The 18,169-nt window shown below is 45.3% G+C and overlaps 2 protein-coding genes and 1 non-coding gene across 3 annotated transcripts; 2 read left to right on the top strand and 1 right to left on the bottom strand.

Moving 5' to 3' along the window:
- Nucleotides 1-2,292, top strand: LOC135609996 (ninja-family protein 6-like). Its single transcript, XM_065103882.1, has 2 exons — nucleotides 1-1,049; nucleotides 1,177-2,292. The coding sequence occupies exons 1-2, from the start codon at nucleotides 383-385 to the stop codon at nucleotides 1,515-1,517; spliced, it is 1,008 nt and encodes a 335-aa protein (XP_064959954.1). The 5' UTR covers nucleotides 1-382; the 3' UTR covers nucleotides 1,518-2,292.
- On the bottom strand, nucleotides 1,664-5,096 carry LOC103981427 (replication protein A 70 kDa DNA-binding subunit B). The gene is made up of 12 exons (XM_009398159.3): nucleotides 4,847-5,096; nucleotides 4,369-4,515; nucleotides 4,063-4,281; nucleotides 3,739-3,916; nucleotides 3,373-3,640; nucleotides 3,181-3,283; nucleotides 2,961-3,085; nucleotides 2,781-2,859; nucleotides 2,561-2,708; nucleotides 2,309-2,469; nucleotides 2,106-2,226; nucleotides 1,664-2,014 (listed from the first exon to the last, which is right to left on the bottom strand). The coding sequence occupies exons 1-12, from the start codon at nucleotides 5,002-5,004 to the stop codon at nucleotides 1,820-1,822; spliced, it is 1,902 nt and encodes a 633-aa protein (XP_009396434.2). The 5' UTR covers nucleotides 5,005-5,096; the 3' UTR covers nucleotides 1,664-1,819.
- A 9,806-nt stretch (nucleotides 5,097-14,902) lies between these two features.
- On the top strand, nucleotides 14,903-14,976 carry TRNAN-GUU (transfer RNA asparagine (anticodon GUU)). The gene has a single exon. It is a non-coding gene; the product is annotated as a tRNA-Asn (tRNA).
- The last annotated feature ends 3,193 nt before the right edge of the window (nucleotides 14,977-18,169 follow it).

The raw sequence follows: 18,169 nt of genomic DNA, 5'->3' as shown, positions 1-18,169 counted from the left end.
TGAAGGCGGAGCGAGCGGTCGCCCTCGTCCCCTTCCCCCGCGTCCTCTCTCTCATTCGTCGTCAGATCTTTAATGGCTTCCTCCTCGATTCCGCTCGCAACTGTGCGTTGCGGACCGCTCTCGTTAGCTTCCTGAAGCGAAAAACCCCCCCGCCCCCACCATATTCCCTGTTTTCTTCTCCTCCCCGGTGCTCTAATTTCGCGTTTCTTTCGTCGATTTGCTCACAAGATCTTGAGTCAAACGCGAACACACCGACTGGATGTTGAACGTGTCGGTGGAAAGACCAAACCTGTGAACGATCGTTCACTCTTTGATGCAGTTTTGGTAGTTTTCATTTCCTTTGTTCCTTTCTTCGGTTTCTTGGTTCCTTGCGGATCCTGTGATGGAGGGCGAGGCAGCGAAGGGGGGAACAGAGCGGCTGTTATTGGGAATGGAACGATCCGCGAGAGATTTTTTGCGGCGATTCGTTGGGAATGGATACGGAGACGAGACGACGGAGGTGACGGAAGGGGACTCCGATGAGATCGAGCTTAGCCTCGGGCTCTCCCTCGGTGGGTGCTTCGGCGCGGACCCCAAGGGGAAGAAGCTGGTCCGCTCGTCGTCGATCGCGTCCTTCACGTCGCTTCCGTGGGAACCCGAGTTCCCGGTCGTCCCGACTGCCGCCCTGACGAGGACGAGCTCGCTGCCTACGGAGACTGAGGAGGACCGGCGGAAGCGGAAGGAGATGCAGAGCTTCAAGAGGTTGGAGGCGAAGCGGAAGAGATTAGAGAGAAGGAATTCGATCAGGTCGGGGGCGGCAAAGGCTGGGGAAAAACCAGACGAGGAAGTGACGGGTTCGATGGCAGCGGCGGCGGCGGACCATGTCGCAGGCGCAAGAAATGGGGTTACTCCTCCAGGTCTGCCGGCTTGGACGGTGGGTGGGTCGAAAAGGGCGGCTGCTCGGCCTGTGGACGTGCCTGGGAACTTTCCGCCGATCTCACATGGATCTCTTGGATCGCAGGGGAGCAGCACCGCCGGCGCGTGTGCCTTGGGCAACCGGGCACCGCAAGGTATTGAATCCACGTTGACTACCTTGGTTATTCTTTTTTCGCGTTATACGCGTTTCATCAATTGCCTACGACTGAATTCTTTTCCTTTTTACTTAGCATGTAGTTACAGTATATGTATTTTGCACAGGGTTTGGCATGACAGAAACGAAGAACTCCTCCATGATCCACTCGGTGCGCAATGAAACACCAACCAAGCAAGTTGCTGTAAGAGCAAATGGGATAAAGGAGATGGAGAGGAAGATGATGGAGAAGATGCCATTCGTGTCTACCAGAGGCGATGGGCCCAACGGGAGGAGGATCGAAGGCTTCCTGTACAAGTACAGGAAGGGGGAAGAGGTGAGAATAGTGTGCGTGTGCCATGGCAGCTTTCTCACCCCTGCCGAGTTCGTCAAGCACGCCGGTGGCCACGACGTCACCAATCCCCTCCGCCACATCGTCGTCAACTCCTCCCCATTCTCCTTGTTGTGACCATGGACTTCGATCGTCACAGAAAAGAAGAAAACATAATACCAAGAGATGCGTTCGGGTGTACGTGTTCTTAGCTGTAGCTAGTAGCTCGAGGAGGCCGAATCCTGCAGAAGCTGCAACTGTGGGGGGATATGCATAAACAAGACGAGAACCAATTTGTTGGTACTATTTCAGAGGTAATGGAACAGCAGAGCATATATTACATCCAGTCAATACTAGCAAGCAATTAGCATTCTTCCATGGAGGAACAACGCCAGCTGCTAAGATTTGGTCAAAAAAAGGAACGCAATAGAACAAGATGTTTAAGAGACGGACAACTTGTGGATCTCTTCCAAAAGGTAGCTCGACTCAGCTGCGCAGTCCACAGGAGCCTCAGCCCTGACCGTTATCCTCTGCCTCCTGTCATTCATGAACTCGGTGTATGCAACGCTGACCCGGAACAGGTGCGGAACCCATGTTGCTTCTTTCAGTTTGAGTTGGTATTTCTCGTCACCTTCCTGCACACATCAACAAGGGAACAAAGATGACTGAGCCATGGATCAAGAACAAGCAACGGATCTTACTGGTTGTACTTTCGGAAGTAGTTACCTCTGTTTTTACCCTGTCAAGCTCATCAGCAGAGCATCCCATGATTTTCTCTGCCGGCTCATTGAAAACCGAAAGCCAGGCTTCACCTGAAGGATCCGAGACCTTTACCACCATTATATATCTGTACAGGCACAATTGGACATTAGGAAGTGTGAGAGCTAATGCATGCTTGCTTCTCTTTCTTCTAGGCTGTATATTGTTACCTTAAGGAGCACTGATCATCGTTCTTCTGGCACGATTCACACCAGTACCCAGAGCCAACAGCTTCGGTAACCTTCTTGTTGCATGTCTTGCATGCTCGGTACCACATTGTCTGATCAGGCTTGATGAAACTTACGTAGACGTTTATGCTGAAGAAGGCAGGCTGTCCACGAAGTAGTTCAGAAGAACCGGGAAATGATGATGTTACACAGCTCATTAATTATTTTTTTGTTGGCAAATTCATCAGTTCGTACCTTATCTTGACCCAGAGTTGGATCGTCTGTTATTTGAGAAAGGAAGACCCTATCAGAATACATGGACCTCGATCCAGTCTTCGAGTTAGGGGAGATCAAGTTTGAACCAATGGATGCCATTGAAGTGCCTTTCCCTTCTGAATCATACCTGTCGAATCACAGCAAGAAAGTAGTTACATTCGCAAGCTGACAGTATACATTTGGAAGCCAAGAATCTCACCAGGATCTCAGCTTCTTTGTTTCAGGTAAGTCTGGATTGATCACCACTGTGCTTCTGCTTAAAGTTGATAAAGACACGCCTACGACATGCACTCAAAATTATGAATATGGTAATACATTGACATTTTGCATTCCTCTTTCAAAACTCGACAAAAACGGAGTTATTAAGAACGCGGAGTACCTTGGAAATCTCCTACTTTAAGGCATTTTATAGCTACAACCGGAGAGGTATCAACCATGTCTAGCAACTGCTGACCAACATCAGTTGCGAGATCATTCCAAAGAGAGACATTAACAGTTTTATTCCTGCAACAAAATCGGTTGAAAGCTCATCAAATGTAAATATGGTTGAATCAGACATGGAAGTAGAAATGAAAATAAATCAGACACGCTTAACATACGAATCATCAGCAATCGTGATATCGCGCTTGGGAATGGTGTCATTGTTGCTTTTCCTCCGGATGCTTAAAGTCGATGAAACATTCTGAACAATGCCAATCAAGTCTGCATATAAAAGAAACAAGGATTTCATGGGGGGGGCTACTAAACAATATTCTCACAAACGATCCCAGTAAAAGCACATCTAGTTTTACCTACAAGCTCCCTGCCATTAACATAAGCTCCCAACCTATCGATCCTGACAAAGTTGTACTTGGTTTCGGGGACGAACGCCTCCCCTTCGACCTCTTCAACTATGGAGTTCTCATTCAGGGTCATCTCGTAATCATTTTGCACGGTCTTAAACTGCTTGTTTGCAACCCTGAGAGAACCTTTTGAGATATAGTAGACTTTGCCTAACTCAAATTTAGGATAAAATTTTGTTGCCGCTTCATTAAACATGGTAGCTTGAATTTGGGTACCCTGAAAACGAATTTAGCATAGTTTAACAATAAGCAATTAAAGAAAGCAACGTAGAAATTTAACATGGCACTAGGTATATATATAGAAAGCAGGCTTACATCTTCATCCGTCAACTCCACATTGAAGACATGGCCTTCTCCTCTGGCATTCCTATATGACCTCAAATTGCCTTTGTTTGTGAGTCGAACCTTTATGGTCCAATTTCCCTGATACGGATTTAAAGAGGCAAGAGGATGCACTCTTCTTGTCATTGCCAGTCGTGCAGCAGGAGCAGCACTGCACGAGATTTAGTAACAAAATCACTTTGCAGTTGGATTCCAAAAGGTGATGTACATGACAATATTACTAAGAATACGCATAGCGAGCGTGAATGAATCAACAAATATACCCATTACATATCAGATAGCACAAATGACACTTACTTCCCATGCTGCTCACGAACAATTTGAACAGCAGACTTAGTCACCATCTCTTGCTTGGGCTTCAAACTCATTCCAAGTTCCTCTTTCTTCGCATCACTTTTGATCAGTGCCTCTTGCTTAGGTTTCAGGATTATTCCCGTCTCTTCCTTCTTCACATCACTTTTAATCTCCATATCAAGTGAGGGGCAGACTATTTCACATTTTGTCACAATCAAAGCCCTGGAAGCGCGTCAATCAAGATTAGCCCTTGGCCATCAAGGTTCTTCCGATTAAGGGTAAACAAATTTTGCGATCATTTGCACTTACTTTTCAGGTTGATTTGGAATGGAGTTGCAAGTGTAATCAAGAATGCGGATGAGGCCAAGGTTCTGGAGTTTGCCGGAATTGATTTCTGAAGAAAAATGAGTTGGAAGCATGGCTTTCAGCTTCATCTTCCCATCACTAGCCATAAATCTGCCATCAAAAATATAATTAGCTTCTGAAGACGGCAGTTTCCTTAAGATTCTTAAGGAGACCATACGGGGAACCAATAATTTTGGTCCACACAACCATGAACAGATCTAAGAAGCTAATTTGAATCGCTTGATAATGGCCAAAAAGATGCAACATGTATAACACGAACATGGTTCTTCTCTCAAAGATCCGGCAGAAAGTTATAGTCTAGCATAAAAACAAACAACGGAGAGGCAGATGTTTCATTTCCAAGAAAATAATGAAGAGAAGAAAACAAATCTGTAATTGAGAGAAGCGATCCACAAGAAGAAGACAGAGAGGAAGCACCGACGTGAAGCGGGTGCTGCTGCTGCCGATGGGCTTGAGATCGACGACCTGTACGATGATCTCCGGGATGTCGGAGGGCGAATCAGGAGACGAGTTGGAGAGGAGCATCGAGATCGCTCCTGGCGTCACCGACTTCCTCATTTCCACTTGATCCGACGCCATGGAGATCCTCTGATGGACAATGGTGGGAAGCAGCAGAGATTTGGGGGAAGACGAGAGAAGAGGGGAAGGGGGAAATGAAGGGAGAGGGAGATGGGGAATCCTCTTTTATTACCCGGCGAATCGATCGTATATGGCGGGAAGAGGCTTTGGAGTGCTTTTACCGCGGTTTTTTTGTGAAACCATGTGGAGTGCTTCGAAATATTTTTGGGAGGCCGTCTCGCCGTTTCGCGCCTTTTGGCGCGAAGCCCTATGGGGCCTACTATAATTCTTCCGGACCGAACCCGGCCCATTTTGAGCGGGCTTAGTTAGAAATCTCTACTGAATTGATTACTATGATTGAATTGCAATTAAATATACACAAACAAATAGTGGCATGTTGCTTATTATTTTTCGTAGACAGTTGGAACATGCTGTTGATGCTTAAAGGGAAAAGAAATTGGAGCCTCGATACATACCCCTGTCTTTGAGCAAATGATGCCATAAGTTATTAAAAATCATAAATTTACTTTTTTTAGGAAATCTAATGATGGTCAGCTCTAAAAAATCGTGTACTGATATCATATGATGCATGAAATACTCTTTAAAAAAAACCATAAGTTGGTAATTCTAAGACAATGGGAATAAGAAGTATTAGGGTGAAAAATTATCGAAATAATGCTATATGCTTTTTTTTTCTCAAAAAGCATAATTAAGCTGTATTAATAAAGAAGTCTTTTACACCCATAGAGACCAAAATCTCCGAATCAGGAGGATGGCTATCGTACCAAAGTCTATTACATTTATTCAACCCAGCAAAACTTTCCAACCAGTGCCTAAGTAGCATGATTTTTTTGAAGAAAAATAAAATCACATTATTCTATTATGGTAGCAAGAACAAGAGAATTAGAATCTCTATAAAAATCATCTGAAAAATCAGATCCCCAAGCGACAAACGAGCCTTGATCGAGCAATGTTAAATAAAAAATGTAATATGATTGCCTTCTACGTAGACATGAATAACCTTTAATTCTCGGTTCAACTCCTCCAAAATAACATAAATCACATTACTACTTTCCCAAGGAGACAAAGGAGGTTATGTTTGTTGTCGATTAACAAGACTAAATTATCTGCACCTATCTATCTCCATATGAATTTTTGTGTCCCCTTTTGCTTAACAAGCATGAGACGAATGACAGCTGCCACCTTGTATAAACTTTGATCTATCAATAGTGCTTCTATATCCTGCAAACAAAGTCATTGAGTTATAAAATCTTAGAATGAAACCTAGACCTCCATCACGTGAATGATGATCGGGTCCATCAGTATTAAGTTTGTGTCAAAAAAACATCATACATTTATCACTTGACATATATGTTGCTCCCTAATAAGGTATATTTTGGGCACTGACCACGTCACGACCAATGCTGCACCACGCCATCGCCAGGTTAGCGAGAGTACTCTCACATGTCGAGCCAGGATCCGTACCAAGGCATTGCTTAGTACATCTTGTCCCGGAAAGCTCGGAACAATGGCGGCATAAAGGTACCTCCTCGCCTCTCGATGATCGACCGTCACACCAAACCCACGTATAACCGACCATCATACAATAGTATAAAAACCTCTGACCGGCATCTAGCCAAAAGAAGAGAAGACAAACAAAACCAACCAAGCACTGACTTACTCGTTGAGGGGCCAAAGTCGGTAACAACCCGACGAGGGTCTTATGTGCAGGAGAGCGACCACCCTCCGAGCCGCAACCCTCACGACTGAGAGTCGCCAACCAGCATCTCAACCGAAAGATGCCAATCAACATTCTGGTGCCAGCATCCCATCCTGTGGGCATGATTGACCTCGGCAACCAACTCAGCCGACCGAAGACTCCCGACATCGACCTGCGGACCAAGCCGTGCTGACTCACTAGCCACGACGCATCGGTTCATCAATATTTTTGGCGCTAGAAGGAGGGCCATATCGTAGGAGCATCCCGCAGGAGTTCCCCCCGAGGGAGAACCACTGGTCGGCCACCCTCCTTCCGGACTCGGGGATCAACCCCTCCCCGTCCTCAAAGACGGGGGGATCCTGGCCTCGACATCGGATCACTACTAGCACCTGTTTAATGATCCGAGGCTCTCTGCCCTTGGATATACCATAGGACCCTCGGTCATTTCGCCTGAGGCATTCCTCGGCTTGGCCAAGCAAGTACAAGCCTTGGCAGGAATGATGCAGACAATCGTCTTACTCATGCCGTAGATTATGCAACTAGTAGCTCCCCCGACCTACCTGACGCAGCAAAGGCCAAGCAAGGAGACACTCTGGACAAGAGAAGCCCAAGAGTAGGCAATAAATCCGAGAGGCCTACTCGAGCAAAGCATGCTCGCATATAGCCAGATCGCTCCATCCTACCCCTGAGCCTGATACCATATTATCGGACTCGGCGGATGACTCATTCAGGATCCAACTATCCATGGTCAACCGATGCTTGGATGAGTTCTAGTGCGAATTCCAGAAGTCACGGGGTGAGACAGGCGAAGGCAGCTCGGGTGGATCCCCCTTCACTCAAGAAATACAGGACAAGCCTGTATCGCTCAACTTCGGGCTACCAGCATTGGAAACGTACGACGACGGCTCCGACCCCGCAGAGCATGTCGTCGCGTTTCGGGCTTAGATGGCCCTTTATGGCACCTTTGATGCCTTGATGTGTCGGGCATTCCCAACCACCTTCAGAGGACCGACACGAGCATGGTTCAGCCAACTGCGCCCGTTCTCGATCTCATCCTTTGATCAACTCACAAGGGAGTTCAAGCAAAACTTCTTGGCCAGCGTGCAACCTAAGCCTTTCATCGCCACCCTGCTTGCGTTATCCCAACGTGAGGATGAATTGCTCTCCCAATTCGTGGCATGCTTTGCCATTGAAATCCGAGGATTCCCAAACTCTCACCCTTCTTTGGTCATGCATGCGTTTTTGATGGGCTTGAGGCCCTCAAGGTTCTTCTGGTCGCTGATTGAGAAGCCGCCCGCGACCATCCCCGAGATGCTATAGTGCGCCAACCAGTACATCACCGCCGAAGCCCTAATGGCAGGGAGGCGCGAGGACAATAAGAGGCCGAGGATGGAGTAGGCCCGAGGAGCGGCTTCGGCGCCACCAACGTAACCTCGCAGGAGGCCCGATCGGCCCGAGCTGTTACTCCCGAGGCCCCCGCCTCTGCCTCTAAATGCATCCCGTGCCGAGATCTTTCTCCAGATCAGGGAGAAAGGTCTCTTACACCAACCCAATCCCCAAAAAGTCACTCACAAGGATCGATCTAAATATTGCAGGTTTCATCGGGACTACGGCCATAACATGGAAAATTGCTGCGACCTCCAAAATCAAATCGAGGAACTAATCCGAAGAGGTCACCTCGGGCGCTACCTCAAGGAACCAAGAGAAGCAACTCCGCACCCTAGGGGACCTGTCGAGAGGTAGATCGATGTCATTACCAGAGGACCAGCAGCAAGCGGCAGCAACTCAATGGCAAGGAAAGCCTACGCCCGAAGCACGGTGGAAAAATACCCCAAACCCGAGTTCGAGCCCGAAATCACTTTCGGAACCGATGAGGTCGAATGCTCCCATCATGACGACGCTTTGGTGATCTCTATCCGGATCGCCAACGCTCTGGTCAAAAGGATGATGGTTGACACCGGGAGCTCTGCCGACGTGTTGTACCTCGACGCCTTCAAGAAGCTCGGCTTAACCAATGAGGACTTCACTCCCATGAACTCGGCACTCATCGGATTCACTGGAGATTCCATCTCCTCGCTCGGGACCACCACACTCCCCGTCACCATCGGGGAAGAGCCGAGAGCCAAGACGACAATGACTACCTTCATGGTAGTCGATCTACCCTCAGCCTCTTTGGCCGCTCGACACTCAACAAACTGAAAGCGGTAGTTTCCACCTACCACCGGGCCATCAAATTTCCAACTTCAGTAGGGGTCGGGGAATCCCAAAGCGACCCAGGCGAATCAAGGCGGTGCTACCTTACAGTAGTTACTCTCCCGGAGAAGTCATGACCCCGTAAAGTCCCAGATCCCCGTGAGAGAGCTGTGACACCAATGCACCTAGAGCCCCATGAACAACTCACTTAGGTACCCTTAAAGAGGAACCGACCCGATTTGACCATAAAAATCGGGACAACACTCCCCAAGCAAATCAGCTCCAGCTCATCGATTTCCTAAAGGAAAATGCTGGTGTGTTTACATGGTCCTCCAAGAAGATGCTCAGGATCAACCTAAGGGTGACCTAGCACCACCTCAACATCCACCCCGAGGCTAGGCCGGTGAAGTAAAAGCCAAGGAAGTTCGCTCCCGATCGACAGAAGGCGATCAGCGACGAGGTTGACCGCCTTAAAGAGGCAAGATTTATAACCGAGGTGAAATACCCTCGGTGGTTGTCGAATGTAGTCCTCGTTAAGAAACCCAATGGAAGCTAGAAGATATGTGTTGACTACACCAATCTCAACCGAGCATGCCCCAAAGATTGCTATCCACTCCCGAGAATAGACCAGCTAGTCAATGCCACCGCAGGCTACCAACTCCTTACGTTTATGGATGCATTCTCGGGCTACAACTAGATCCGGATGGCACCACAAGACTAAGAGAACACTACCTTCATCACCGATAGAGGAGTGTATTGCTACAAAGTGATGCCTTTTAGCTTGAAAAATACTGGGGCGACTTACCAAAGAATGATCGACAAGCTGTTCAAGCAATAGCTCGGGAGGAACATGGAAGTATACGTAGACGACATGATCGTGAAGAGCAAGACTGCAAGCACATATTTGGCTTACCTGGTGGAGACATTCCAAATGCTTAAGCAGTTCAACATGCGCTTGAATCCCTCCAAGTGCATCTTCGAGGTCAGGTCAGGAAAATTCCTTGGTTTTTTCATCCACCAAAGAGGGATAGACACCAACCCGGAAAAGGTTCAGGCCATAAATGAGATGCAGCCCCCTCGCTCGATCAAGGAGGTGTTGCGCCTCGCAGGGAAGCTGGTGGCGCTCAGCAGGTTCGTGTCGCGATCAGGTGACAAGTGCCTCCCTTTCTTCCGGGCTATGCGACAGGCCGACAGCTTTGCGTGGACCCCGAAATGTGAGGCGTGCCTCGCTCGCTTGCCCCGACTCGCCTGACCCGAGCCGGGCTAGACCCTCGGTCTTTACCTTGCAGCTTTGACATAGGCGGTCAGCTTGGTGCTAACTCGAGAAACACCACCAACACAATAACCGGTCTATTATGTCAGCCATGTCCTTGTCGGACCCGAGGTGCGACACTCCCCAATCGAGAGGCTGACCCTCACACTAATGAAAACGACCTGAAAGCTGCGACCGTACTTTCAAGCCCACACAGTCAAAGTGATAACCAACCAACTATTACGATAAATCCTCTCCAAGTTTGACGCATCGTGTTGGATGCTGTGATGGTTGGTCAAGCTCGGCGAATTCGACATCCAATATGCCCCTAGGACAGCCATCAAAGCCCAAGTATTAGCTAACTTCATCTCCGAACTGACTCCTAAAGATCATGCTGTCAGACAGGAGCACGACAAGAGCACGTGGACCCTGCATGTGGATAGCTCTACCATTACAGAGGAGGCCGGGGTCAGACTTATCCTCAAAAGCCCATCCAGAGAAACCTACGAAAGATCGCTCTAGTTATAATTCTGAGCCACCAACAATGAGGCCGAGTACGAGGTGCTACTCCACAACCTACGCCTCGCCTTGGAGATGCATGTGGGCAACCTCGAGGTTTTCAACGACTCCCAGTTGGTGACGGGACACGTCAAAGGGAGCTATGAAGCCCGAGACCCGACAATGGCGTTATACCTGACGGAAGCAGAACGCGCAGGCCGATGCTTTCGTCGGGTCGGCTTCTGCTCGCAGCATGGAATCAATCTCGACAATTGAATCCATAATGGCGCTGACAATGCCAACCCACGATGTCGCCGAAACAAAGGTCTCGCCGAACTGGATGGAAGAAATCCTCCACTTCAAGAAGGATGGGACACTGCCCGACGACCCGACGAACCCAAGCCTGGTACTGTGAGGTCGGTGGAAAACTATACCAGAGAGCCTTCTCTCAACCCCTTCTATGTTGTCTCGCACCACCAGAGGCTGAAATAGTCCTCGTCGAACTCTAAGAGGGGCTTTGTGGGGAGCACATCGGGGGCCGAACCTTGGCCTTCAAGATCCTCATACAGGGATACTATTGGCCGACCATGTGCCAAGACGCCCTATCATACGTACAGCGGTGCCAACAGTGTCAAAGGCACGCAAGGCTGCAACACCAGCTAGCAGTGCCTCTTAGCCCGATGGATGCGGCTTGGCCCTTCGCCCAATGGGGACTTGACCTCCTCGGGCCTTTTCCTCCAGCTTCGGGATAATAACGCTTCCTCATAGTCGGGGTTGACTACTTCACGAAGTGGGTTGAAGCCGAACCCCTAGCATCCATAATCGAGAAACAAGTTCAAGGCTTCACATGGAAGAACATTATTACCCGGTTCGGAATCCTGAGGGCTATCATCACCAACAATGGAGCTCAATTCAATAATGCTAAATTCAAGGCCTATTGCCAATCATACGAGATACAATTGAAGTTCAACTCGGTCGCACACCCCCAAACCAACAGCCAGGCCGAAATAATAAATTGGGCAATCCTGGAATGCCTCAAGAAGAGGGTCTCAGGCGCGTATGGGGCCTGAGTGGACGAGCTCCATAGCGTCCTGTGGGTAATGCGAATGACCCCCAAGACCACTTCGGGGGAGTCTCCGTTCAGCCTGGCGTTTGGGACTGAAGCAATCCTTCCGCTCAAAATGGTGTTCCCAACCTTGCGCACCGTCGCCTACAAGCAATACAACTCTGAGGAGGACCTACGGGCAAACCTAGATCTCCTTGAAGAAAGAAGAGTCGAGGCGCACCTGCACACATTGAATTACAAGAAGGCGACGACTCGAATATACAATCGCAAAGTTCGCCCGCGACCGATCAAGGTTAGAGACCTCATCCTTCGAAAGGCTGAGGTGAGCGACCTAACTTGAGTGAGGGGAAAGCTCGCACCAAACTGGGAAGGTCCCTATCGGGTCTACGACGTGGTCTGAGAAGGGACCTACCATCTCGAAACTATGGAAGGGAATCCCCTACCATGGACTTGGAACGCAACAAATTTAAAAAAGTTTTATCCATGAAGACAGAAGGTCAAGATGCTAAAAAGATAGTTTTCATTGATCAAAAGAAACATGCATATTGTGGTCAGGCAATACATTCTCAAAACTTGACCCGACCAAAGCAAAAAAAAAAAAAAAAAAGTTACAACTCCTAGTTGGGGAGGGGAGTCTCGGGCCCATCGTCAAAGGGGACACCACCGGCGTGTCAACGTTTTGATCCTTCGGCAGGTCAGCGAACAGGTCCGACTCTAGTTCTAAGTTCGGGTACTTTGCTCGAAAGCGAGTGAAGGCAACCCGATACCTAAACTCATACGTCATTCGCCCCGTCCTTTGGAGATCGCACTCAAACCCGAGGGATGACTTGTACTCGACGATCACCCCCTTGATCTTCTCGGGTAGCGCCAGGAGCTCCTCCAGAATCTCCTCGATGGCCCAAGAGGAAGACCTGGCAGAGTCGATGTCCTGGGAGAGGGTCAGTAGCTCATCGTCGAGTGTCTAGACATGGGCTCAGTTTTCCTCGAGCTCGACCTTCAGACGATTCACCTTTTTGTCTTGGATCGAGGCACACTGTTCGACCGCAGCGATGGCCTAAGGGCTAGATCCGCTCTTCAACTCCAAGATCTCCAGGCGGAGAGTGGAGTTGACGTCCGACAAATGCTCGATCACCCGCCCGACATCATAGATGCAGTTGATCATCGCCATGGTATAATGCTGGCCTTGCACGAAGATCGACGTTAGAATCCACACGCAGAAAGAAGAATCGAACGTGGGAAGAGTGCCAGTACTTACCCAGATGAACGACTTGGCTGCCTGGTCCATCAGCACATCCGAGGAGTAGTAGAGCTCTTTGCTAGCGCCAGGTGAAGCGCCCCTCGGGTAAACTCCTGAGCAGTCAGCCCAGATCCAACTATCAGCCTTGAGGTTCGCCCACCGCGAGGCGTAGGGAGTCCCGGGCTCCCCTGCGGGGAGATCGGCCATGCACAGGGCCTGGAACTGGTTGCCCTTGGCCTGAGAGCAGACGTGGCACAGGTCCCACATCGACTTCGGGCGTGCCGATGGCCTCCTCAAGGGGTCACGGCCGGGCGATCTGGCTGCCCCCTTTCCTTTTGCACTCTCTGAACCCTCGCCTAGAGGAGCGGCTCCCGACGACCCTGGGGTAGCACTTGCGTGAACAGCCGAGCCCGCGTACACCTTCCACGTCCCCGTATTCGCCCTCTTCAGCGGGTGACTCACCTCCAAAGACCCTGGCGTGCCCTTCTACAAGGCATCCCTAGCTCCAGAGCCCTCGCCATCCCGAGATGGCGGCACAACAACCTTGGCATGAGACGTCGCCTTCACTGACTGTAGGTTCACCATCTTTGCAAGCAAAAGATCGATCGATCTACAGCTTAGGGCAAGACGGATGATTCGAAACCTAAGAACGATCGTACCCCTAGTGGTTAAGATTAGTCCCGCCTCAACCAGCCACTTCTCGGTCATCTCCCTGATTGCTCGAGAAGAGGACAAAATACCCCTTAAATGACTCATGTCCGTGGTTTCTCCGTTAGAAAGAAACGATGGGACATTGTTGATGGTTTGGGAAGCTCATCCAATATTGAAACCCCACCCCCGACTATAACTGAAGAAATAGTAGCTCTTCCAACCTTTGTTATTGGAAGGAGTATCGCTGATCTTGAAACCTCTATGGGCGATTAGGTAATACCCACCTCGCCCCTTACACAGACAGAAGCACGGGCCAGGAAGAGCTTCTGGGTCGGCTCAATCCCCACTCCCCGACACTACTCTTATGATAATTCTAGAAAAGATCCCACAGCATCGACAAAACTAGCCCAATCCAGACCTCACACGAACTACTCTTATGATAATTTTACTTAAAAAACAATAGTTATTATCATGACATTGTACTTATATTGCATAAACAAAGCTCATTGAAAGCTGTGATTGACAAGGGTTAAGACACAGTAAAGTAGCAATAAGTTCTGCTAGTAGTGGGCTATCCCTAACACCATAGTTTCCATCGAGTGTGATGTTTGTATTAGACCATAAATCAGTGAACTCTAAATTTAATATCATTGTGTTTGCTCATTACTTCATTCCAGGCACTGTAGATTGTAAATTTTGTCCTAGTTCTATGGCTTATAGTTTGATAGTAAATTGCATACAGTGTTTTCCTTCCATTAAGCTTGTTGTATGTCAATGGTAGAATATGTAATAATCCATAAAACTCATCCTAGAAAGAAAATCCATGTTTGCATGGTGAAAGACTAATCTTTCCAATCCAACTCATTCTGACCTTTGGTTGGAATTTTTTTCAGCCATAACCTGATCTCATTTAGGTTGGGTTAGTCCCATGTCAGGTCAAGTTAGGGATGGGTCAGGTTGATTTGAATTTTCTTACTCGGATTATCTAAAGCATATGAGTTCAAATATTATTCTCTTTTATCAAAATGATACTTTATGTTGGGTTCAGTGATGTTAGACTAGGTTTGAGTTAAATCCATACTTGAGCTCTAGCTAGTTCTGTTGAGATTTTACTACTCTAATTCATCCACACTCTACGAAAACCAACAAGTTTGGCGTAATTGTTGGGTTATGTCAAATAGGCTTTAGATGAATTCAATCAAAGTAACAGTTTTACTATGATTGTAATGTTGTGCAGTGCAAAAGTTAGAACAAGAAAAGATAAATTAGATAAATTTATTAATTATATAATATACATATCAAGCTGGAATAGCTCAGTTGGTTAGAGCGTGTGGCTGTTAACCACAAGGTCGGAGGTTCAAGCCCTCCTTCTAGCGATATTTTTTTTTATCTAATCTGCTTTTTTGCTTAACACTAATTTTTCATTTGTATTTTTATTTATTTTTACTTCATCATAACATTATTTTTTTTCATTTTTATACATATGCAATTGTTTTTTACATTTCTATATTTATTTTCATAATTTTTTCCCTTTATACTTTCTATAATTATATTTATACATTCTATAATTATATTTTATCAAATTATTTGAATTTTTCATATATATTTTTTACTTAGGTGAATTTTTGAAAAAAAAAACATATTTTTTTTCTAAGAGCGTCGTTAGTTTGAAAAATTCTAAAACAACACCCTAATTCCGTGAAAAGATTTTTTTTTTTTTCGTTGAACTCATCGTCGCCTTCACAGTCTCATCGTCACCTGCAACCCTCACACGAGAGCCTATCGTTGTTTGCTACCCCTCGCACTTATAACTCTTGCATGAAAATTGGTTACCTCTCTCCATCTTGTGCGAGAGTTGGTCGCCTCCCTCTATCACACACCGGGCTGCCCCCTTTGTTGCAACCCTTGCATGAGAGTCGACAACCCTCCTCTAATGCACATAAGGTCGCCCCTTCTATTACAGTCCTTGTGCGAGAGCTAACTGACCCCCTCCATCACATGTCGGGTTGCCCCCTCCACTATAACCCTAGCACGAGGGTTATTCGCCCCCCTCTATTGCGAGCAAATCACCCTCCACCAACTCCGAGAAAGTATTTATCGTCGAAAGTTATTAGATTCTGACAAGAGTGATGACGAAGATGGTGGCTAACAAGCTTAGTTGGCTGAAGGCAAGGCAAAAGGGGCAACCAACGATAAGGTAAAATTATTATTTAAAAAATATATTGTTTCCAAATTTTTTAGAGTAAGAGTGCCCTATAAGAAATTTTAATAGGTAAAAGTTTTTTTTTCATGAATTTACCCTTTTTACTCCATCATAGCATTGTTTTTTTTCATTTATATACATACGCAATTGTTTTTACCTTTTTATACCTATTTTCTTTTTTTTTTGCTTTATACTTTCTATAATTATATTTTGTCAAATAATTTTTGTCTTCATCAATCATAACTCTGGTTTTAATTTGTCAAATTTATAATATTTTCATATAATTTTGCTTTATAATTTCTAGAATTATATTTAGTCAAATAATTTTTGTCTTCATCCATCATAACTCTGGTTTTTAAGGATGGAATTCAAACCCTCCTTCTACCAAACATTTTTAATATTTTTAATTTAACACTTTTTTTTTCATTTGTCAAAGTCATACATATGCAATTGCTTTTTGTTTTTTTACCTTTTAGTACCTATTTTCATATTTTTTGCTTAACACTGGATTTTCATTTGAATTTTTCAATACTTTTTATTTTAACATGGCACTGTTTTTCTTGTCAAAGTTATACGAATGCAATTGCCTTTTTTTTAATACCTTTTTATATTTATTTTCATAAAGCTTAGTTTTTTCTAAGAACATCGTTAGTTTGAAAAATTCTAAAACAACACCCCAATTCCGTAAAAAAATTTTTTTTTTTTTCGTTGAACTCATCGTCGCCTTCACAGTCTCAACATCACCTATAACCCTCATGCGAGAGCCTATCATTGTCTGCTACCCCTCACACTTATAACTCTTGCGTGAGAGTTGGTTACCTCTCTCCATCTTGTGCAAGAGTTGGTCGTCTCCCTCTGTCACGCACCGGGCTGCCCCCTTTGTTGCAACCCTTACATAAGAGTCGACAACCCTCCTCTAATGCACATAAGGTCGACCCCTCTATTGCAGCCCTTGTGCGAGAGCTAACTGCCTCCCTTCATCACATGTCGAGTTGCCCCCTCCACTATAACCCTAGCACGAGGGTTATTCGCCCCCCTCTATTGCGAGCAAATCACCCTCCACCAACTCCGAGGAAGCAATATCGTCAAAAGATGTTAGATTCTGAAAAGAGTGACGACGAAAGTGGTGGCTAACAAGCTTAGTTGGCTGAAGGCAAGGCAAAAGGGGCAACCAACGATAAGGTAAAATTATTATTTAAAAAAAATATTGTTTCCAAATTTTTTAGAGTAAGAGTGCCCTATAAGAAATTTTCATAGGTAAAAGTTTTTTTTCATGAATTTACCCTTTTTACTCCATCATAGTATTGTTTTTTTTCATTATATACATACGCAATTGTTTTTACCTTTTATACCTATTTTTTTTTTTTTTTACTTTATACTTTCTATAATTATATTTTGTCAAATAATTTTTGTCTTCATCAATCATAACTCTGGTTTTAATTTGTCAAATTTATAATATTTTCATATAATTTCGCTTTATAATTTCTAGAATTATATTTAGTCAAATAATTTTTGTCTTCATCAATCATAACTCTAATTTTTAAGGTTGGAATTCAAACCCTCCTTCTACCAAACATTTTTAATATTTTTAATTTAACACCTTTTTTTTTCATTTGTCAAAGTCATACATATGCAATTGTTTTTTGTTTTTTTGCCTTTTAGTACCTATTTTCATATATTTTTGTTTAACACTGGATTTTCATTTGAATTTTTCAATACTTTTTATTTTAACATGGCACTGTTTTTCTTGTCAAAGTTATACGAATGCAATTGCCTTTTTTTAAAACCTTTTTATACCTATTTTCATAAATTTTTTGCTCTATAAATATATTTTGTCAAATAATTTTTGTCTTCGTCCATCATACTCTAGTTTTTAATTTTTCAACTTAATGCATATGCAATTTTTTATTCATTTTTATAGCTATTTTCATATGATATTTGCTTTGTACTTTCTATAATCATATTTTGTCAAATAATTTCTGTCTTCGTCCACCGTAACTCTGGTTTTTCATATTGTTTTCGTACTTCTTCACATTTATTTTTGTCAAATGGAACTGGTCTTTTATTTATTGCAGCTACTCATATGAAAGTGCTTTCAACTTCCCTGCATATGAAAAGAAAGTCAAGCTTTTCTTCTAATTTTAGCTTTTATTTCCTCCTTTTCCTTATGTTTTGATACATTCCTAAGTTGATTTTTGTGGCTTATACATTGTGAGAATTATCACATTTCTTTTGATCCAACCACATTCCTATTTATGCGTATAAATCTTAATATATCACGCCACACAAATGTCTCGTCAATCTCGACTACTGGATGAAGAGAACCAACGAAATAATAAGGTTGCAACTAAATATCTGCTCAAATC

This window comes from Musa acuminata, chromosome BXJ2-4 (assembly GCF_036884655.1).
Source record: "Musa acuminata AAA Group cultivar baxijiao chromosome BXJ2-4, Cavendish_Baxijiao_AAA, whole genome shotgun sequence".
Lineage (NCBI taxonomy): Eukaryota > Viridiplantae > Streptophyta > Magnoliopsida > Zingiberales > Musaceae > Musa > Musa acuminata.
Note: the sequence above shows the minus strand (reverse complement) of the source record. Positions and strands in the feature narration are given on the sequence as shown.